The sequence below is a fragment of the Musa acuminata genome, chromosome BXJ1-8 (genome assembly GCF_036884655.1).
Source record: "Musa acuminata AAA Group cultivar baxijiao chromosome BXJ1-8, Cavendish_Baxijiao_AAA, whole genome shotgun sequence".
Taxonomy (NCBI): domain Eukaryota; kingdom Viridiplantae; phylum Streptophyta; class Magnoliopsida; order Zingiberales; family Musaceae; genus Musa; species Musa acuminata.
This window is the reverse complement of record NC_088334.1, coordinates 48,179,506-48,201,940: the sequence shown is the minus strand read 5'-3', so window position 1 is coordinate 48,201,940 and position 22,435 is coordinate 48,179,506. Positions and strand designations below refer to the sequence as shown.

General features: G+C 47.1%; 5 protein-coding genes across 5 annotated transcripts; 3 read left to right on the top strand and 2 right to left on the bottom strand.

Moving 5' to 3' along the window:
* The first annotated feature begins 399 nt into the window (after positions 1–399).
* Positions 400–4,045, top strand: LOC103996480 (receptor-like protein kinase HSL1). The gene is made up of 2 exons (XM_009417402.3): positions 400–3,063; positions 3,134–4,045. Exons 1-2 carry the CDS (start codon positions 435–437, stop codon positions 3,577–3,579), a joined length of 3,075 nt encoding a protein of 1,024 aa, XP_009415677.2. The 5' UTR covers positions 400–434; the 3' UTR covers positions 3,580–4,045.
* A 2,874-nt stretch (positions 4,046–6,919) lies between these two features.
* LOC103996096 (receptor-like protein kinase HSL1) lies at positions 6,920–10,392 on the top strand. The gene is made up of 2 exons (XM_009416915.3): positions 6,920–9,709; positions 9,780–10,392. Exons 1-2 carry the CDS (start codon positions 7,066–7,068, stop codon positions 10,229–10,231), a joined length of 3,096 nt encoding a protein of 1,031 aa, XP_009415190.3. The 5' UTR covers positions 6,920–7,065; the 3' UTR covers positions 10,232–10,392.
* Positions 10,393–10,972: 580 nt separating this feature from the next.
* LOC135588406 (receptor-like protein kinase HSL1) lies at positions 10,973–13,908 on the bottom strand. The gene is made up of 2 exons (XM_065080523.1): positions 11,672–13,908; positions 10,973–11,601 (listed from the first exon to the last, which is right to left on the bottom strand). The coding sequence occupies exons 1-2, from the start codon at positions 13,719–13,721 to the stop codon at positions 11,156–11,158; spliced, it is 2,496 nt and encodes an 831-aa protein (XP_064936595.1). The 5' UTR covers positions 13,722–13,908; the 3' UTR covers positions 10,973–11,155.
* Positions 13,742–16,065, top strand: LOC103996481 (receptor-like protein kinase 5). Its single transcript, XM_009417403.3, has 2 exons — positions 13,742–15,188; positions 15,273–16,065. The coding sequence occupies exons 1-2, from the start codon at positions 13,898–13,900 to the stop codon at positions 15,587–15,589; spliced, it is 1,608 nt and encodes a 535-aa protein (XP_009415678.2). The 5' UTR covers positions 13,742–13,897; the 3' UTR covers positions 15,590–16,065.
* LOC135588408 (hexokinase-2-like) lies at positions 15,766–22,416 on the bottom strand. The gene is made up of 10 exons (XM_065080524.1): positions 21,818–22,416; positions 19,898–20,048; positions 19,631–19,813; positions 18,648–18,722; positions 18,331–18,486; positions 18,080–18,178; positions 17,856–17,986; positions 16,544–16,625; positions 16,123–16,469; positions 15,766–16,051 (listed from the first exon to the last, which is right to left on the bottom strand). Exons 1-9 carry the CDS (start codon positions 22,090–22,092, stop codon positions 16,125–16,127), a joined length of 1,497 nt encoding a protein of 498 aa, XP_064936596.1. The 5' UTR covers positions 22,093–22,416; the 3' UTR covers positions 15,766–16,051; positions 16,123–16,124.
* Between the last annotated feature and the right edge of the window lie 19 nt (positions 22,417–22,435).

Here is a 22,435-nt window from a genome sequence, read left to right as displayed (position 1 = left end):
TTTGATGATGACAAAATGATCATTTCATGTATTAATGAAAGGTGAATGATTAATTTCTTAAGGTTACTTTCCCAAATTGATTTCTTAGGGTTTAGGACAAAGCTCATCTATAATATGACAATGTTAATTTAATCCTAAACCCTAAGAGATTGATTTGAGTGAAGAGATGTAAGAGGTCGATTTATCGAAAAATCAATTTTATGATTACCTAAGTCAATGATTTCTTTTTTTATTTTTTAATTAACACCTGAAATGATTATTTTGTTATTGATAAAATTGATAATTTAGCATATATTATATTTGATAAAATTAATAATGATAAATAAGATTAAATATTTTATTTTCGTAACTATAAAGATATTAATGGAATTATCCCAGAGCTTCCGATCGCGATATAAACACTAACCCCGTGGCACAGAGGTTTAAGCTAAGAAATGGCGGGTGAAATCCGAGGCCCTTCCTCTCTCTTCCTCTTCTACCTCTTCCTCTGCCTCGCTTCCGTGGTTGCATCCCAGACACAACCGAACAATGACCAGAAGCAGATCCTCCTGCGGATCAAGCGGGAGTGGGGAGGTGAACCCGCTCTGGACTCGTGGAACGTCGACAACCCCACCACCTACTGCAAGTGGCCGGGCGTGGGCTGCGCTGCTGACGGCTCCGTCGCCAACATCACGCTGTCCGACCAGAACCGGACAAGGATCACCCGGCCAATCCCCGCCTCCCTCTGCGACCTCAAGAACCTCACCCACCTCGACCTCAGCTACCAACGCATCCATACCCGCTTCCCCACCTCCCTCTACAACTGTTACAGCCTCCAGTACCTCGACCTCAAGCAGAACGGCTTCGTTGGAGCGATCCCCGCCGACATCAACCGACTCTCACCGCGGCTCACGCTCCTCGACCTCTCCGGAAACAACTTCACGGGCGACATCCCTCCCTCCATCGGCCGGCTCCCGGCGATCCAAACACTGTGGCTATATGCCAATCTCTTCGATGGAAGCTTCCCCGCCGAGATCGGCAACCTGTCGCGCCTCCAACAGCTTGGGCTGGCATACAACTCCTTTGCTCCGATGAGGATTCCATCGGAGTTCGGCAACTTGACTAAGCTGACCTACCTGTGGATGACCAAAGCCAATCTCCGAGGCGAGATACCGGCCTCGTTCGCGCAGCTCACAGGGTTGACTCAGTTGGACTTGACGCAAAACTCGCTCACCGGAGCGATTCCCGCTGGAATCTGGGGCCTACCGAATCTGCAATACTTGTACCTGTACAAGAACAACTTATCCGATTCCATCATCATCGACGGGACGATCGGAGCTCTGGGCCTGGTAGAGATAGATCTTTCGATGAATCGGCTCACTGGATCGATCCCACACGACTTCGGCAAGCTCAAGAAACTCTCTCTTCTCTACTTGTACTACAACAGGTTATCCGGAGAGATACCGGCGAGCATCGGCAAGCTTCCGTCTTTGTCCACTCTCCGACTATTTAGCAACGGCTTAACCGGCGTCTTACCGCCAGAATTGGGCAAGAACTCTCCTTTGATAGACATTGAGGTCGACGACAACATGATCTCCGGCGAGTTACCGGACGGGCTATGCGACCGTGGCGCCTTCAATTCCATCGTGGTCTTCGACAACAACCTCACGGGAAGGATACCGCCGTCGCTCGGAAAGTGTTCGAAGCTCAACGATTTCCAGATCCACAACAACCGGTTCTCCGGTGAGCTGCCCGATGGGATTTGGTCCGCCATGTATTTGACGACCGTGATGGTGAGTAACAACACCCTCTCCGGCACGCTTCCGGAAAAGCTCCCGTGGAATCTGACACGATTGGAAATCGAAAACAATCGTTTCACCGGAAGCATTCCGTCCTCAGCTGATCGCTTACAAGTGTTATTGGGGAGCAACAACATGTTCTCCGGCGAGCTCCCATCGAGCCTAGCCGGACTCTTACGCCTCCAGACTCTGGTTCTGGGAGGCAATATGATCACCGGAAAAATTCCGGATGATATATCGTTGCTGAAGTCGCTAAGTGATCTCGATCTGCGGCATAACCGGCTGACCGGCGAGATTCCGGCGTCGATCGGGTCGCTGCCAGTGTTGACCTCTCTCGACCTGTCGGCGAACCATCTCTCCGGTCCAATCCCGTCGGAGATGGGAAACTTGAAGCTCAACTATTTAAACCTTTCGTCCAACCAGCTCACCGGCGAGATTCCGGCGGCGCTGCAGAGTCGGGCTTACGACCAAAGCTTCGTATCGAATCCCGGCCTTTGCGCCTCCAAGTCGTATGTCAACGTCAGCACCTGCCGGTCTGGATCGGGTGGACTCGCTCGTGGCCTCCGCATCCTCTTCTTCGTCCTCGGCGCGGTCGTGTTCTTGATGGCGTTGGCGTTCGCCACGTTTGTATACGGGGACCTCAAGAAGAAAAGGAACGGTGGCGATCTCGCCGCGTGGAAGCTGACCTCTTTCCAGTCGTTGGATATTACGGAGTCCAGCATCCTACGTGGCATCAGGGATGACAACGTGGTCGGCGGCGGTGGTGCCGGCAAGGTCTTCAAGATCGACCTCGGCGACCGTGGCGTGGTCGCCGTCAAAAAGATTTGGAACGGTAGGAATCTCGACAGCAGGCTGGAGAAGCAATTCCAGTCGGAGGTGCAGATCCTGGGATCCATCCGGCACAAGAACATCGTCAAGCTGCTCTGCTGCCTCTCCGGCGCCGACACCAAGCTTCTGGTGTACGAGTATATGGAGAACGGGAGCCTCGACCGGTGGCTGCACAGGAAGCGGGCATGGTTCGGCGGCGAAGACCGATCGCGGGACGAGCAGCTCGATTGGCCCACGAGGCTGGAGATCGCTGTGGGGGCGGCCAGGGGGTTGTGCTACATGCACCACGACTGCTCGCCGCCGATCATACACCGGGACGTGAAGTCCAGCAACATCCTGCTGGATTCCGAGTTCGACGCTCGGGTCGCCGACTTCGGCCTGGCTCGGATGCTGGTCAAGCCCGGCGAACCCGACACGGTGTCCGTCATTGCCGGGTCCTTCGGTTACATCGCTCCAGGTGAGGATGGCATCACGATTTACCACCATTACTGTGAGAGACTGCTGATCGCTGGGTTTTCCGTACACAGAGTGTGGGTATTCCAGAAGGCTGAACGAGAAGGTGGATGTGTACAGCTTCGGGGTGGTTCTTCTGGAGCTGACCACCGGAAGAGAGGCAAACAATGACGGCGAGCAATGCAATCTGGCAGAGTGGGCGTGGCAACAGCTTCAAGAGGAGGCAGAGCTGAGCGATGCTATAGACACGGCCATAAGGGACTCCCCCTACATGGACGACATGACGACGGTGTTTAAGTTGGGTCTCCTCTGCACGGAGACGTTGCCTTCGAGGAGGCCTTCCATGAAGGAGGTGCTGCATATCTTGCTGCGGTGCCATCGGCCTCCTGGAGTCGGTTACAGTCCCATTGCGGAACAAGACGTGGCGGCGCCGCTCATACGAGCAAACACGGGTAGTCGACGACAGAAGCCATCTCATGGCGGCGACCACGACGACCACATCATGGCATGCAATGTTTGAGGGGAGAGAGCAGAGTAGAAGAAGGTCGATGGTCAGAAGCGAACGTACATTGGAGCATCAAATCGTATCCAATATATAATTTATTTAGGGATGAATAAGAATTAAAAATACTCACCAATTGCAACAATGAGCCATAAGGTCTCCATCTTTAGTGATGAAAGCTTTTGAGTAAGTTAACAACAACACATTGACATTTCTTAGGTATCCTTTTCCTCTCCAGTCTCATGCACGAGGCGAGATTGGTCAAATTGGGGGTGCGGGAAATAAATGAGGCCTTGACAAGCGAGAGTCCTTGAAGCGAAGTCCGCAGTCTTCTTGTGTATCTACTTGCGTCATGTCAGCCACATGTGTAGCCACCCATGTAGACCAAGTCATAATGTTTTAGCTATATATCCTTGCTTATGCTTCAATGATTCGCATGGAACAACGCGGTCCACGCTAGCCAACCTTCGGCTATTGACTTTTATGCCTACGTCTCTGGATATGTAGGATTTCGATTAAGTCACAATCGTTAACTGGTTCACCCGATGATGATAAATGGATACGAAGATATGATCATGTAATCGTCAAATATTTAAGTTATGATTTGATTTTCTTTCTTTACTTTTTATTATAATTTTAAAAAAATCTTAATCTACTTTCCTTATGAATTAAGGAAATAACTATTAAGTATTTCAAATATAATGATATCATATTTGTTAGTATATTAAATGAAAATAATTTATATTAAATAAATATGAAAATTAAAATTAATTTCCCTTAATAGAGGCTCACCTCCTCCTATTTAAAATGAGGGATTTCTCTCCTTCATTTCTCACCTAGTCGAGCTTGTCAGCGGGAGGAACGAGGAGTTACACCCTATTGACAAGAGGTAGGATTCCCTACCTTTCTTAAATTTAAAAGTTTTAGTTTTTATTTTGATTCTTTAAATGTTGAAAGTTTTATAGTTTGAAAAATATGTATCAGTTCTTTAAATGTCAAACTTTTTTTATTAAAGTAATTAGTTAAAGTTTTTATCTTTAATCTTATCTGGATTAAAATCTTGTTAGATTAGAATATGTTATCTAAATTCTTTTTTGATATTCTTTGATCTGAAATTTAAAATATATTATTCTGAATGATTTAAAATATGACTAGAATATGTTGAAATTTTATATGTATTGAAAACATGATTTTTGTTTGAATTTAGAAGACTATTTCCTTATATTAAAAACTTATCTCCCAATCCCACTTTTAATGTCTTATGATTTCTAGTCAAATTTAGAACGTTATTTTTTTATATTAAAGCCTTTCTCCTCATCTATCTTTTAATGTATTATTATGTTTTTATTTATATTGTTAATGGGTATATGTTATAATATAAAATTAGATATTAATTGAAATGAAATTGCTCACAGGTCAGGCCCAACCTACGGGTCAGGCCTTGGCCCGTAGGCTACCCCAGCCCAATCATTATGGGCGGTCACATGCGACGCACATGACTAGTCCATGGGCCAGGGCTGGGCCAGTTTTGTGTAATGCATGCTCAATCATGTATAATGCACATGACTAGTAGATGGATTGGCTCAATCTAGCCTAATGTTATTGTTGAACTTGAGCCCAAATGTTGATTGAACTAAACTAGACTTGATTAGTCTAGATCAATTCAGGGTGATTCCGAATTGATTGACTTATTCAAGTTAGTTTAACCTAAATTGAACTTAATTAGTCTAAATTATACTAGTCTAGGGTGGTTCCAGACTAGTTAAATAAGGATTAGAGATCAGTTCAGTTAGGCTCCAGTAAATCGAGTTCAATTGAATCGATTAAACTAGAGTTCAAGTCAATTGAGGGCTAATTTATATTACTTGATATTGATGATATTTGAAAGAGACATTTTAAATATATTATTTCATCCCGAAATAGACATGACCAGTGTGAGATTATATTATTTTCCTGCCGAGAGCAGGTACGGCTATTCCCTTCGAGGATTAGCGGGCCGTCAGACGTGACGGTTGGACGGTTCCTCCATCCGCTGTTGGGAGGAACGTGTCCCCACTTTGGCGGGTGTGGGACACCACTCCATCCGCTGTTGGGAGTGTGATATGAGTTTGCCTCCATCCGCTGTTGGGAGAACACAAACTCATCCCGTAGGGTAAAAGCCTCTCCATCCGCTGTTGGGGGAGTGCTCCTTCGGGTATTTGATATACGCCAATGGGATGATTGATTGAATTTTGATCATATATACATTTTGAGTTGACTTTTAGGGTTCCTACTCAGCGTTGCTGAATTTTCTTTGTTTTTGATTTTCAGAGCAACCTCCCTCTAGTACTAAATCGGATTCCAGTGGAGAGCGGACCTTCCTCTACCGCTAGGTAGAGCCACTCGGATGATTCTTGAAGTTAACATCACCATATTTATTTTTCTATTTATGATTCGATAAATAAATGGATTGTAATAAATGAATTATAATAAATGTTTATGAATGATGAATAAAATGATGTTTATCTATTTGGCCTAAATGTGTGGAAAGATAATAATAATAAAAAAAAAACTGACAGAACCTAAGGGACCATCGTTAACTAGTTCACCTTATGCTTCTTGAGCTCTCGGTTAGTTGGCTATTCCCACTTTACCATCTACCTGCTTAAAACTTTCTCTCTTCTCATGCTAATATCGGGGGTTCTTCATGTGTGTTTTCATTTTATTTTCGGTGTTTTTTTATTATAAAAGATAAGATTTTTTTAACTATACGTGTATAAATAGGAGAGGGACAGCTTAATGTATTTAAGCTAAAGTTATAAAGTTTTTTTAATAAAACTTCTTCAATAATTATTTTTATCTTCTATTATTTTCATCATGGTATCTTTCGGCCAGCAACTAACGTCGTTGTAGCCAAATTCTTAAAAAGCTCAACGGTCAATTCTCATCTTCTTTACCGCAATAGTCTTTGTTGATATGCCAATAGTCGACGGACTTAAGGAGAACGAAGTGCAAAGGGGAACGAAAGGAACACCTATGCCTTCACAACAACAGCAATCGCAATAGCACCAGCGATATGCTCTTGCTCTATTTATGAAGCATCTCGTTTATAAATTATTCTTTACATCGATCCAAGATTGATATCATTCACGGGAGCATAATTTTACGGGGGCACACGATAGAAGATAAGATTTTCTCAAGGAAATCTCTCAATAATTGTTCTTATCTTTTATAATTTTCATCACTTTTATCAAAGATGTCTGATCCTTATTTGAATCTAACTGAGTTTTTTTTTTTTTGACTTTTATGGATTCTTGGATGTAGGGGGACTGACTTCTTTTTGACTTTTATGGATTCTTGGATGTAGGGGGACTGACTTAGGGAAGATGTTGGCGTCAACCAATGTGTTCTGAGAGCTATGATTGATGATTAAATGTGTTCTGGTTAAGCTGGAAGGCCAGAAATGAGGTTGTGTTTCAGTTTAATTTAAGTAATCATCTTTTGGGAAAACACACAAAGAAGGGGATGGGAACCAAAGTCCGGTGCGGGACCTCTCTCAGCCTCCTCTCTCTATTCCTCTACTTTGCTCCCGTGGTTGCATCGCAAACACCATGGAACAACGAACAGCAGCAGATCCTCCTGTGGATCAAGCGAGAGTGGGGAGGCGAACCCGCTCTGGACTCGTGGAACGTCGACACCACCAACACCTCCTCCTCCTTCTCCTACTGCGACTGGCCGGGCGTGGGCTGCGCCGACGATGGCTCCGTCGTCAACATCACGCTCTCCGGGCAGGACGCGCCAAAGATCTCCCGGCCGATCCCCGCCTCACTCTGCGGCCTCAAGAACCTCACCCGCCTCGATGTCAGCTACAACAACATCCCCGGCCCCTTCCCCACCTCCCTTTACAACTGCTCCAGCCTCCGGTACCTCGACCTCTCCCAGAACCGCTTCGTCGGCGCGATTCCCACCGACGTCGACCGCCTCTCCCCGCTGATCACACACCTCGACCTCTCCTACAACAACTTCTCCGGCGACATCCCTCCCTCCATCGGCCGGATCACCGCGGTCCAGGAACTGGTGCTCAACAGCAATCTTTTCGATGGAAGCTTCCCCGCCGAGATCGGCAACCTGTCCCGCCTCCAACAGCTTGGGCTGGCATACAACTCCTTTGCTCCAATGAGGATTCCATCGGAGTTCGGCAACTTGACTAAGCTGACCATCCTGTGGATGACCAGTGCCAATCTCCAAGGCGAGATACCGGCCTCGTTCGCGCACCTCACAGGGTTGACTTGGTTGGACTTGTCGCAAAACTCGCTCACCGGAGCGATTCCCGCTGGAATCTGGGGCCTACCGAATCTGCAATACTTGTACCTGTACAAGAACAACTTATCCGATTCCATCATCATCGACGGGACGATCGGAGCTCTGGGCCTGGTAGAGATAGATCTTTCGATGAATCGGCTCACTGGATCGATCCCACACGACTTCGGCAAGCTCAAGAAACTCTCTCTTCTCTACTTGTACTACAACAGGTTATCCGGAGAGATACCGGCGAGCATCGGCAAGCTTCCGTCTTTGTCCACTCTCCGACTATATAGCAACGGCTTAACCGGCGTCTTACCGCCAGAATTGGGCAAGAACTCTCCTTTGATAGACATTGAGGTCGACGACAACATGATCTCCGGCGAGTTACCGGACGGGCTATGCGACCGTGGCGCCTTCAATTCCATCGTGGTCTTCGACAACAACCTCACGGGAAGGATACCGCCGTCGCTCGGAAAGTGTTCGAAGCTCAACGATTTCCAGATCCACAACAACCGGTTCTCCGGTGAGCTGCCCGATGGGATTTGGTCCGCCATGTATTTGACGACCGTGATGGTGAGTAACAACACCCTCTCCGGCACGCTTCCGGAAAAGCTCCCGTGGAATCTGACACGATTGGAAATCGAAAACAATCGTTTCACCGGAAGCATTCCGTCCTCAGCTGATCGCTTACAAGTGTTATTGGGGAGCAACAACATGTTCTCCGGCGAGCTCCCATCGAGCCTAGCCGGACTCTTACGCCTCCAGACTCTGGTTCTGGGAGGCAATATGATCACCGGAAAAATTCCGGATGATATATCGTTGCTGAAGTCGCTAGGTGATCTCGATCTGCGGCATAACCGGCTGACCGGCGAGATTCCGGCGTCGATCGGGTCGCTGCCAGTGCTGACCTCTCTCGACCTGTCGGCGAACCAACTCTCCGGTCCAATCCCTTCGGAGATGGGAAACTTGAAGCTCAACTATTTAAACCTTTCGTCCAACCAGCTCACCGGCGAGATTCCGGCGGCGCTGCAGAGTCGGGCTTACGACCAAAGCTTCGTATCGAACCCCGGCCTTTGCGCCTCCAAGTCGTACGTCAACGTCAGCACCTGCCGGCCTGGATCGGGTGGACTCGCTCGTGGCCTCCGCATCCTCTTCTTCGTCCTCGGCGCGGTCGTGTTCTTGATGGCGTTGGCGTTCGCCACGTTTGTATACGGGGACCTCAAGAAGAAAAGGAACGGTGGCGATCTCGCCGCGTGGAAGCTGACCTCTTTCCAGTCGTTGGATATTACGGAGGCTAGCATCCTACGTGGCATCAGGGATGACAACGTGGTCGGCGGCGGTGGTGCCGGCAAGGTCTTCAAGATCGACCTCGGCGACCGTGGCGTCGTCGCCGTCAAAAAGATTTGGAACGGCAGGAATCTCGACAGCAGGCTGGAGAAGCAATTCCAGTCGGAGGTGCAGATCCTGGGATCCATCAGGCACAAGAACATCGTCAAGCTGCTCTGCTGCCTCTCCGGCGCCGACACCAAGCTTCTGGTGTACGAGTATATGGAGAACGGGAGCCTCGACCGGTGGCTGCACAGGAAGCGGGCATGGTTCGGCGGCGAAGACCGATCGCGGGACGAGCAGCTCGATTGGCCCACGAGGCTGGAGATCGCTGTGGGGGCGGCCCGGGGGTTGTGCTACATGCACCACGACTGCTCGCCGCCGATCATACACCGGGACGTGAAGTCCAGCAACATCCTGCTGGATTCCGAGTTCGACGCTCGGGTCGCCGACTTCGGCCTGGCTCGGATGCTGGTCAAGCCCGGCGAACCCGACACGGTGTCCGTCATTGCCGGGTCCTTCGGTTACATCGCTCCAGGTGAGGATGGCATCACGATTTACCACCATTACTGTGAGAGACTGCTGATCGCTGGGTTTTCCGTACACAGAGTGTGGGTATTCCAGAAGGCTGAACGAGAAGGTGGATGTGTACAGCTTCGGGGTGGTTCTTCTGGAGCTGACCACCGGAAGAGAGGCAAACAATGACGGCGAGCAATGCAATCTGGCAGAGTGGGCGTGGCAACAGCTTCAAGAGGAGGCAGAGCTGAGCGATGCTATAGACACGGCCATAAGGGACTCCCCCTACATGGACGACATGACGACGGTGTTTAAGTTGGGTCTCCTCTGCACGGAGACGTTGCCTTCGAGGAGGCCTTCCATGAAGGAGGTGCTGCATATCTTGCTGCGGTGCCATCGGCCTCCTGGAGTCGGTTACACACCCATTGCGGAACAAGACGTAGCGGCGCCGCTCGTACGAGCAAACACGGGTAGTCGACGACAGAAGCCATCTCATGGCGGCGGCGGCGACCACGACGACCACATCATGGCATGCAATGTCTGAGGGGCGAGAGCGGAGTAGAAGTCCGCGGTCTTCTGTGTCTACTTCCGTCATGTCTGCCACATGTGTAGCCACCCATGTAGACCAAGTCATAATGTTTTAGCTATATATCCGCGCTTATGCTCCAATGATTCGCATGGAACAACGCGGTCCACGCTAGCCAACCTTCGGCTATTGACTTTTATGCCTACGTCTCTTGACTTTTATGCCGAGCTCAATCTACGCCAAAACCAGCTAACAGGAGAGATTCCGACGTCGATCGGGTCGCTGAAGCAACTGATATCGATGGATCTATCGGGCAACGAGCTCTCCGGCTCAATCCCATCAGAGATGGGTAATCTGAAGCTCAGTTATATCGACCTCTCGTCCAACCAGCTCTCCGGTGAGCGAGTTTTCCGACAAGTCTAACCAGTTAACGATTGTGACTTAATCGAAATCCTGCATATCCAGAGACGTAGGCATAAAAGTCAATAGCCGAAGGTTGGCTAGCGTGGACCGCGTTGTTCCATGCGAATCATTGAAGCATAAGCGAGGATATATAGCTAAAACATTATGACTTGGTCTACATGGGTGGCTACACATGTGGCTGACATGACGCAAGTAGATACACAAGAAGACTGCGGACTTCGCTTCAAGGACTCTCGCTTGTCAAGGCCTCATTTATTTCCCGCACCCCCAATTTGACCAATCTCGCCTCGTGCATGAGACTGGAGAGGAAAAGGATACCTAAGAAATGTCAATGTGTTGTTGTTAACTTACTCAAAAGCTTTCATCACTAAAGATGGAGACCTTATGGCTCATTGTTGCAATTGGTGAGTATTTTTAATTCTTATTCATCCCTAAATAAATTATATATTGGATACGATTTGATGCTCCAATGTACGTTCGCTTCTGACCATCGACCTTCTTCTACTCTGCTCTCTCCCCTCAAACATTGCATGCCATGATGTGGTCGTCGTGGTCGCCGCCATGAGATGGCTTCTGTCGTCGACTACCCGTGTTTGCTCGTATGAGCGGCGCCGCCACGTCTTGTTCCGCAATGGGACTGTAACCGACTCCAGGAGGCCGATGGCACCGCAGCAAGATATGCAGCACCTCCTTCATGGAAGGCCTCCTCGAAGGCAACGTCTCCGTGCAGAGGAGACCCAACTTAAACACCGTCGTCATGTCGTCCATGTAGGGGGAGTCCCTTATGGCCGTGTCTATAGCATCGCTCAGCTCTGCCTCCTCTTGAAGCTGTTGCCACGCCCACTCTGCCAGATTGCATTGCTCGCCGTCATTGTTTGCCTCTCTTCCGGTGGTCAGCTCCAGAAGAACCACCCCGAAGCTGTACACATCCACCTTCTCGTTCAGCCTTCTGGAATACCCACACTCTGTGTACGGAAAACCCAGCGATCAGCAGTCTCTCACAGTAATGGTGGTAAATCGTGATGCCATCCTCACCTGGAGCGATGTAACCGAAGGACCCGGCAATGACGGACACCGTGTCGGGTTCGCCGGGCTTGACCAGCATCCGAGCCAGGCCGAAGTCGGCGACCCGAGCGTCGAACTCGGAATCCAGCAGGATGTTGCTGGACTTCACGTCCCGGTGTATGATCGGCGGCGAGCAGTCGTGGTGCATGTAGCACAACCCCCTGGCCGCCCCCACAGCGATCTCCAGCCTCGTGGGCCAATCGAGCTGCTCGTCCCGCGATCGGTCTTCGCCGCCGAACCATGCCCGCTTCCTGTGCAGCCACCGGTCGAGGCTCCCGTTCTCCATATACTCGTACACCAGAAGCTTGGTGTCGGCGCCGGAGAGGCAGCAGAGCAGCTTGACGATGTTCTTGTGCCGGATGGATCCCAGGATCTGCACCTCCGACTGGAATTGCTTCTCCAGCCTGCTGTCGAGATTCCTACCGTTCCAAATCTTTTTGACGGCGACCACGCCACGGTCGCCGAGGTCGATCTTGAAGACCTTGCCGGCACCACCGCCGCCGACCACGTTGTCATCCCTGATGCCACGTAGGATGCTGGACTCCGTAATATCCAACGACTGGAAAGAGGTCAGCTTCCACGCGGCGAGATCGCCACCGTTCCTTTTCTTCTTGAGGTCCCCGTATACAAACGTGGCGAACGCCAACGCCATCAAGAACACGACCGCGCCGAGGACGAAGAAGAGGATGCGGAGGCCACGAGCGAGTCCACCCGATCCAGACCGGCAGGTGCTGACGTTGACATACGACTTGGAGGCGCAAAGGCCGGGATTCGATACGAAGCTTTGGTCGTAAGCCCGACTCTGCAGCGCCGCCGGAATCTCGCCGGTGAGCTGGTTGGACGAAAGGTTTAAATAGTTGAGCTTCAAGTTTCCCATCTCCGACGGGATTGGACCGGAGAGATGGTTCGCCGACAGGTCGAGAGAGGTCAACACTGGCAGCGACCCGATCGACGCCGGAATCTCGCCGGTCAGCCGGTTATGCCGCAGATCGAGATCACTTAGCGACTTCAGCAACGATATATCATCCGGAATTTTTCCGGTGATCATATTGCCTCCCAGAACCAGAGTCTGGAGGCGTAAGAGTCCGGCTAGGCTCGATGGGAGCTCGCCGGAGAACATGTTGTTGCTCCCCAATAACACTTGTAAGCGATCAGCTGAGGACGGAATGCTTCCGGTGAAACGATTGTTTTCGATTTCCAATCGTGTCAGATTCCACGGGAGCTTTTCCGGAAGCGTGCCGGAGAGGGTGTTGTTACTCACCATCACGGTCGTCAAATACATGGCGGACCAAATCCCATCGGGCAGCTCACCGGAGAACCGGTTGTTGTGGATCTGGAAATCGTTGAGCTTCGAACACTTTCCGAGCGACGGCGGTATCCTTCCCGTGAGGTTGTTGTCGAAGACCACGATGGAATTGAAGGCGCCACGGTCGCATAGCCCGTCCGGTAACTCGCCGGAGATCATGTTGTCGTCGACCTCAATGTCTATCAAAGGAGAGTTCTTGCCCAATTCTGGCGGTAAGACGCCGGTTAAGCCGTTGCTAAATAGTCGGAGAGTGGACAAAGACGGAAGCTTGCCGATGCTCGCCGGTATCTCTCCGGATAACCTGTTGTAGTACAAGTAGAGAAGAGAGAGTTTCTTGAGCTTGCCGAAGTCGTGTGGGATCGATCCAGTGAGCCGATTCATCGAAAGATCTATCTCTACCAGGCCCAGAGCTCCGATCGTCCCGTCGATGATGATGGAATCGGATAAGTTGTTCTTGTACAGGTACAAGTATTGCAGATTCGGTAGGCCCCAGATTCCAGCGGGAATCGCTCCGGTGAGCGAGTTTTGCGACAAGTCCAACCAAGTCAACCCTGTGAGGTGCGCGAACGAGGCCGGTATCTCGCCTTGGAGATTGGCACTGGTCATCCACAGGATGGTCAGCTTAGTCAAGTTGCCGGACCAAATCCCATCGGGCAGCTCACCGGCGAATATCGATGGATCTATCGGGCAACGAGCTCTCCGGCTCAATCCCATCAGAGATGGGTAATCTGAAGCTCAGTTATATCGACCTCTCGTCCAACCAGCTCTCCGGCGAGATTCCGGTGGCGCTACAGACCGAGGCATGATCCTTATTTGAATCTAACTTTTATGGATTCTTGGATGTAGGGGGACTGACTTAGGGAAGATGTTGGCGTCAACCAATTCTTGTCATGAACGATAACGCCTTCTCCGGCACGCTTCCCCACAAACTCCCACCGAAGCTTTCGTGGTTAGAAATCGTAGACAATCGATTCACCGGCAAAATTCCCTCCTCCGCTCCCAGCTTGGTGGTGTTCTTGGCCAGCAACAACATGTTCTCCGGCGAGCTCCCCTCCAACCTAGCTGGACTTTCAACACTCCAACTCTTAAATCTGGGAAACAATATGATCTCCGGAAGAATTCCGGAGGATATTTCATTGCTGAAGTCACTCGCCGAGCTCAATCTACGCCAAAACCAGCTAACAGGAGAGATTCCGACGTCGATCGGGTCGCTGAAGCAACTGATATCGATGGATCTATCGGGCAACGAGCTCTCCGGCTCAATCCCATCAGAGATGGGTAATCTGAAGCTCAGTTATATCGACCTCTCGTCCAACCAGCTCTCCGGCGAGATTCCGGTGGCGCTACAGACCGAGGCATTCGACCAAAGCTTCCTCTCCAACCCAGGACTTTGCGCCTCCAATTCTCTTCTCAGCGTCCCCACCTGCGCGACCAGGGATCACAACTTACTCTCTCGCCTTGGCCTTCGCATCCTCTTGCTCGCTCTGGGCGCGCTTGTGTTCTTGACCGCGGCGACGCTGTTCTCCATCTGCGTGATCGGGAAGAACAGGAAGAGGAGGCATCTCGCCGCATGGACGCTGACCCCTTTCCACTCGTTGGACTTCACGAAATCCGACATCGTAAATGGAATCAAGGAGGAGAATCTCATCGGCGTGGGCGGCGCTGGTAAGGTCTACAGGGTCACTCTGGGAAACCGGGCCAGCGAGATCGTGGCCGCCAAGAAGATTTGGAACGGCGGGAATCTGGACGGCAGGCTAGAGAAGCAATTCCAGGCAGAGCTGCAGATCTTGGGATCCATCAGGCACAAGAACATCATCAAGCTGCTCTGCTGTTGCTCCAGCCTCGACTCCAACCTGCTGGTGTACGAGTACATGGAGAACGGGAGCTTGCACAAGTGGCTGCACAAGAAACACATGGCGGCCGGCGGATCACCGCACGAGACGCCACTGGATTGGCCAAGGAGGCTGGAGATCGCCATCGGGTCGGCCCGAGGGTTGTGCTACATGCACCACGATTGCTCGCCGCCCATCATACATCGAGACGTGAAGTCGAGCAACATCTTGTTGGACTCGGAATTCAACGTTAAGATCGCCGACTTCGGGTTGGCGCGGATGGTGGCTAAGCCCGGTGAGCCCGATACGGCATCCGTCGTCGCCGGGTCGCATGGCTACATTGCTCCAGGTGAGAAAGATCCGGTGATTGATTCCCCTGTTCTCGCAACAAAAAGACTAGAATAAATGTGATGAGGGTTCAATCTCCACGCAGAGTGCGGGTACAGCAGAAGGTTGTACGAGAAAGTGGACGTGTACAGCTTCGGGGTGGTTCTTCTGGAGCTGACAACGGGAAGGGAGGCATACGACGGCGGTGACGATCAGTGTAACCTGGCAGAATGGTCCCGGCGACACCTTCAAGAAGGTGGAGAACCAGGCGATGCCATCGACCCGGAGCTACGAGGCTCATCGCACGTAGACGACATGGCGACGGTGTTCGAGTTGGGCGTCCTCTGCACGGAGACTTCGCCTTCGCAAAGGCCTTCGATGAAGGAAGTGTCTCGATTCCTGGTGCGATGCAAGAGGGCCTGAAACGAAGCCCTGTGGAGTGGCTCAACTTCCCAAAGCGAAGGAAGGTGGCTTTCCAAACATTTGAGCAGTGACTGATGTCCACTGCAGCTGCATGATTGATCGACAACCAAATGACATAGAACATGATTTTTCTCATCATCGTCGCAAGAAGCAGTTCTGTTTGTTAGAAGATCAAATTAGGAAACAGAACATAGCCAAGCATGCATCAAAGTGTAGAAGAACACCTCTGTTACAGAGAAATACTGGCACAGCATCAGCTGCAGACTGGAGACCAATCCACAAGATTTGTGAAGGGATCAGATCTCCTCTTATTTGCCAATAGTGAAGAGACGATAGCAAAAAGGATACAAACATATGGCGGCAGCGGTGGAAACAGCAACCTCTGTAAATAAATTCTCGCTTTTTCTTTCCTTCTGCGAGATTGACTACCATCTTGTTTCCGCAACATTAAATTAACAAGTCCTTCATAAAAACAATAGCGGACATAAGGTTCATAGTGTTTTGCATAAAAGTCTCTGCTGAGAAGATGATACCTTTAGGACAGTACAGGCTGTAGATACTGAGAGTGAGAAGCTGCGAGGAGAGCTGCACCGATGCCTGATCCATCGCTTGCCAGCTTGACGACAACAGAAGATGAGGCCTCTTCTCCGAGCATCTCCTTGAGGGTGCATTGCAAGCACTCGCTGAAGATGGTGTAGTGTTCGTAGAGTCCACCGTCCATGGCGATGACTGTCCTGCCTCCATCCTTCACCGCATTGTCGCACCCGATCTTCTTCAGGATACCAACTATGCCAGCAGCTGCCAAGCGAGCCCCACGCTTGGCAATGATGTCACAGATCTGGATTACCACTTTTCTTGTTTTGAGAGAGGTGTCGGGGATCTGGAATTCAAAGAGAATCAGATATTCTGAGGAATAGCCAAAAGCACCTTCGTCAGGAATGATCAAAATCATACCCCTAAAACTTCATTCAGCTTTTTCCCAACAACTTTCAGATCGGCTGATGTGTCATGGTGCATAGCTGACATAACGGGGGTCCTGCACATCTCATATTGATAATTTGTTCAGACTAAACGTTAAGCTGTAAGACATAGAAGAAAAACCGATATTCTAAAGCATAAAATGATAACTAATTATAGAAGGAATGTAGAGACCACCAGTTCAATTGAGACTGAACTGCATATGAGCATATTACAAAAACAATGCAATCAAGCTCAATCATTGCACTGCAGATTATCGCAAGTTCAACTCAGAACAAGCATCAAGTAAAAAACAAAGTACAATAGTGCCAAGTCCGTAACTCAGCCAATGAAAAAACACAGGATTATTTGTCTGTCCAATACATCAGTTTGAAGAAAAAAAGAGTTATCGGATCAACAGGGAGGGTTAGAAGATCAATTTTCTAAAGTGCATGATGACATCATATGGCGACGCATCACCAAGCATCAATATCACGAATCCATGATTGGTAACTACATGATATAACTTTTCTGCTCCTATGAAAGAAAAGGAAACGGTATATTCCTTCAAAAAAAAACCATTTCATACTTCCACCCCAATGTACAAGATACATGGCTTGAAGTCTTAGTTTCAGTTTCCATTTCAGTCACTGATCAGGTCAAAACATTTCTGCTTTTTTTGGCAACTTCTAACTTCTATCGTGTTAAGATACAACCAGAAAAAAGAATGAAAAAAAATACTTGAAATTGCTTTTTGATAATCCCAAAGCTAGAAAAAATGGGGAGAATGTCACTGCAATTATGAAGTTGGAGAACAGGTTCTAAAACAAGATAATAAGATATTTCTTAGTATGAAGAGTGGTTGGATATTGTCATTGGTCTGGCAAAGAGACAAAAAAACAGAGAGTAGCAGGATAGGTAAATATGATAAATAGTAGGAAAGCTTACTGACATGATAATATGAAAAGAAATAAGGTTACATGAATTAGGTCAAGCCATCAAGGTAATAAATTTCAACTTTTTGTATTATACAAACTACAAAGGCACTATAATCAACAGGATTCCAGCAACACATCAAAATGACCTATTCTTCAGAACTGGCCCAGGAATCGGTAAATTTTTTTCAGAATCACTCACTTAGGCAATGTTCATTGGACCAGGCATATAAATCTGTGGAAGGATATGAAGCACTAGTTTCCATTCTAGCAAGGAAGCCAATTATCTGAATATATCGAATTATTACCACCTAATTAGCTGAATCTGTATGCAAAATGTGCAGTATTTACCAATAGCAAGTATGACAACGTACCGTAATATGAATGGAACTTCAAGCTTTGGTGGAACACAGTCTCCAAAAAAGGAAGCTTCCTTAGACAATCTCAGGAGGACTCTTCGTAAAATTTCTCCCAGGTACATTCCAGAGATTAACTTTTCAAAAATCTGTCATGACAACACAATATAGAGACATTGCATTCCAACATATTCCCGCAATAGAAAGATGTTCGACAAAACAATGTGAATATCGTGCATCACCTGTTCACCAGGGTTTAAACTCTCGTTATCTAATGCTTGATCATAGTCCGTTGTAGGAAGATGAGATGACCTAAAATTTCCCCACTCCATGTTGATAACCTGAATATCAATGCAATTCAGGAACAATTTAGACGATGTCAACAGGCCTTGGCAATGGCTATAAACCAGGAAACTTATTTTACTATACGTTTTAATTATCTTAACAACGGCAAACAAAAATAATTTAAAATCAGATAAACAAGTTTGCTTACCATCTCTCCTGATTTGGGTAAGAGACCATGCCACTTAGGTATTGCATGAGCACGCTCTACATAGGCTGCATTTGTACCGGTGCCCAATATCACAGCAGCAACTACATCATTATCATAATATCTCCCACCAGCTAATGTCCCAATTGTGTCATTAACCTACGTCGATGAACATTAACTCACTTCATCTCATCTAGATAAGGAAATCCGTAGCAACAAGAAAATATTCAATTATATAGCCAAAGTGCTACATCTTACCATATCAATGAAAAAAATTACCATCTTGAACTGAAAGATGGGAAATGTAAAGAGGAGCATACCAGTGCTGATACTCGCATATCAAGACCTTGTCTTTCCATGGCCCTAGTCAATTCAGCCACCACATCTTCCCCAACCTACTTTCAACAACAAACGGAACCACAAGCTATTAGGTCTCATTACTTAAGATATGATATCTAAATTCAAACTACATAATGCCCAAATGAACTATCAGAAGAAATAACCATGCCTTAATCGTTTATAATGCCATCGAACATCAACATGACTTAAGAAACTTACAAAAACAATTTCACGATCTAACACAGTTTGTCTAGATAAACAAATATTAAAAATTTTGAATGGCAATGCATCGAGCTCTTTTAAGTTACCACAGGACATAAACATCTTACTAGCAATTCTAAGAAAGCGAAGTAAAAGCAAATAAGTAAAAAATCCTAAAAAGAAATCTGAAAGGTTAAGGACATGCAAAATTATTAATTTCAAGAAAAAAATAGAAAATGCAAAACCTAAATAAGCATGGAAACATTGGACTCCATTATTGAGGGAGCTTCTTTTTCTTTGTTGTCAAAAGCTGAGATGCTCAACAACCTAGTAGAGTATTTTCTTTTTAATCTTGTCCAGTATTAATTAAAATGCAAGTTAAGATTACACATTAACCACAGACAACAAACTCTGGAATTTGAGAAGCACCTACTTGACAGAAACTACGACGAAAAGAATGGATGAAACTTGGCTTGTCGTTGTTCAAAATTATAGCCCATAGGTGAAGATTGAGTAAATAATGTTTTTACTTTTTAGAACCAAAGAAGAACTTAATCATCTGTCGGGATGAGATACAAATTTTTCTAAAGCTGACCTAAAAAATATAGCAAGATTAGTTATTCCATCATCTAACATCAAATGCAGATAACACAATAGAAAATAACAAAACTACCACTACATATGCCCACTACAACTGCTAATCAGCACGAAGCAAAATTAAATATAACTTCTCAAGAAAAATAATAATCTGCTGAGAAGTTACCGTGCCATCGATATTGAAACCTTTTGTCCATTTAATAAGGGTGCCCGACGCTATAGAAATTTGCCTCACTGGAAATGAAAAGGTAAAACCGAGTTCCCTCTGCCTACCAACAGGAAGGTGAAAATCTTCACCTTCGGAAGCAACAAACTTTGCTAAAGCCGAAGCAATGAAATCAAAAAGTTCCTAAAAATATAGAGGTAAACACATATTAGATGCCCCACCCACATAATCTTGATAAAGAACACCACAATCAAGCATTTCACTTACATCTGAGCCTCCAACCATTAGATGTGGTGGAATGGAAACCTCCTCAAATTCTTGCTTTGCAACACGCCCCTCCTTTCCCCCCAGTTGTACACGTAGGACACGGAAGTTGGTTCCTCCAAGATCTAAAGCATAAAACAGACCTGTCTCATCCCTGTGAAAGCAGTATTTCAGTCAGAGATGCCACTTTAGGATATAGATGCAGATTCAAAGCTGTTTATCCAATAAAACACAGCAACAATTCAACTTTCAAATCCAACTAGCATGTTTTCTGTAGGCTGGTAATCATATGCAAATAATCTTACAGAGAACTACATAAACCACAAAATATCACACACATGCCAAATAGCCAATTTGACATATGCTTATTTGCCAACAAAAGATATTTCTCATTTAACATATTCCAAAATGTTTTTGCTACCATTAACAACTACCTTGCATATGCATATGCACAAATATATACACACACATCTCAGAGGTCCTCATATATATGCTAACTGAAATCTATTATGTGTCTTCCCCAACATAAAGTTGAACCTTATTTTCCTTTTTGACGCAAAACAAACTCTTCTCGAACGCACTGCACATGTTGCTCTTAAGGCAGATATCATTTCAATAGACCTATTTCAATGCTAGTGATCTAATTCATAATGCATGCTAACAAATCATAATGCATGACTTGATTAACAATTTAGCAATCCATCTGCTCGAACTTAATCCAGCTGCTGTGTAAACAATGCTTAGTGATCTAATGCAAGGATAAAATAAATGTTTGGAAGAGTATTCCTGCTATTTATGTCGACAAAAGAGATGAAGGCTGTGAAAGTTAAAGCGGTTTTAAATCCTATAAAGGTTTGATGAAGCTGATTTCTAAGGCCAAGTCAGCTAATACAAAATAAAATAAGGTAGCAATTATGACACCAGTTCTGCAGATATGGTGCAACCTCTGACCCTGACATCAGCCTTCGCTGTGACGCAGCCATGAATTCCACAGTTTTGGCGCACGTTCTTCCCCTGACATCAACCTTCATTATGGCATGGTCATTAGTCATTCTTGCTGCCCGCAGCAACCCAAGGCTGCAAACAGTTTTGGACCATGGTGACAGTGCAATCAAGGTCTATGTCAGGGCCAAGAGGTAAATCGTAGCAACCACTGGAGATATTTGCACGAATAACCATTACATTTCAATGAAACTTCAAGAGATTCTCCTTCTCACCACAATTTTTTTAAAAAAGAAGAAGTAAACAACTGAGTGGTTGCAAGAACATGAATCAAATCAGAAATCAGATCAGGACATTTCTTGTCGTTCTCTGATGTTGTGTTGACAATTTATGACCCTAACACAAACTAAAGAGGGGTATCATATTTAAAGTAGTCATAGATGCATTTACATAACCGTAAACACCAACAGATTAAAAGTAAAAACACAAAAGAAAAAAACTAAGACGAAAAAAAAGTATAAAGTAATATCTTTCAGGCCCCTGCAGAATTTTAGAAAAAAGAATCTTCTTTTCACCCGATGGAACGTAAACCGGCTATAGAAAGAATTCTAGTAGTCACTAAAGTCTAACCACAAGCTCTTAGCAAAGGGAACCCACAGATAACTCATATTAGAGGAGATTGCCGGACGAAGAAGAGATGTCAAGAAAATGATGCTATAATCAAAACCAAAATTTTCAATAAAATCATTGAATTAACAAAGAAAGCACAGAATCTATTAATAAACATAATAGAATAAGGAACACCGCCCCCACACCAAGGGAAAAAATAATTATATATAGTTAAATTAAGGCGAAGAAAAATCTTTGACCAAATATCATGCCAATATTTCAAGGCGACGCAACTGATCTCGGATCAACAAATACGCAATAACATCAAAGAGGCTTTTTTTGTCCTTTGCCCAAAGGAAAGACGGCCCATACCCAGTCGGGAGGTTGTCAACGTAGCTGATCAGCATCTTGAGCTTGCTCCCACCCTCGGAGGCGAGCCCAGCGTGCATCTCCACCGTCATCGCGTCGGCCACCTGCCGCAGCTTCCCGATGGGCGTCGCGCACCGCTCCTCGAGCTCCTTCACCACCGCAGCGACCGGCGCCCACTTTCCGGAGCTCCGCATCCGGTTACGCACGACAAGCGCCGTCACGGCACACGCCGCCGCCGCCGCGCACACAACAGCCGTCGTCACTCCCACCTTCCCCATTTCCCCGACACCTAGCACCGACCCAAGCAGCTCCGACGAGAAGACCGCGACCCAATCCTTTCCCGATCGATCCAAGAACCTAGGGTTCCGAGCCCCGTCTTCCAAAAATCCCTCCCTCGGATGTCCAAATCGATCAAGCTCACAAGAACAAGTCGGGATTTTGGACAGATCGGCAGCTCCTCCCCACCTGGTCGGGATCGACGAGTTGGGCAACGGTAAGATCTTGCAGGCCGATGCGGTACGTCGCAAGGATTTTGGTATTTATTTAGCCGGAAGAGGGAAAGCCGCCATTTAAGAAACACTAATGGCGTATTATTATTATTATTATTATTATTATTATTAT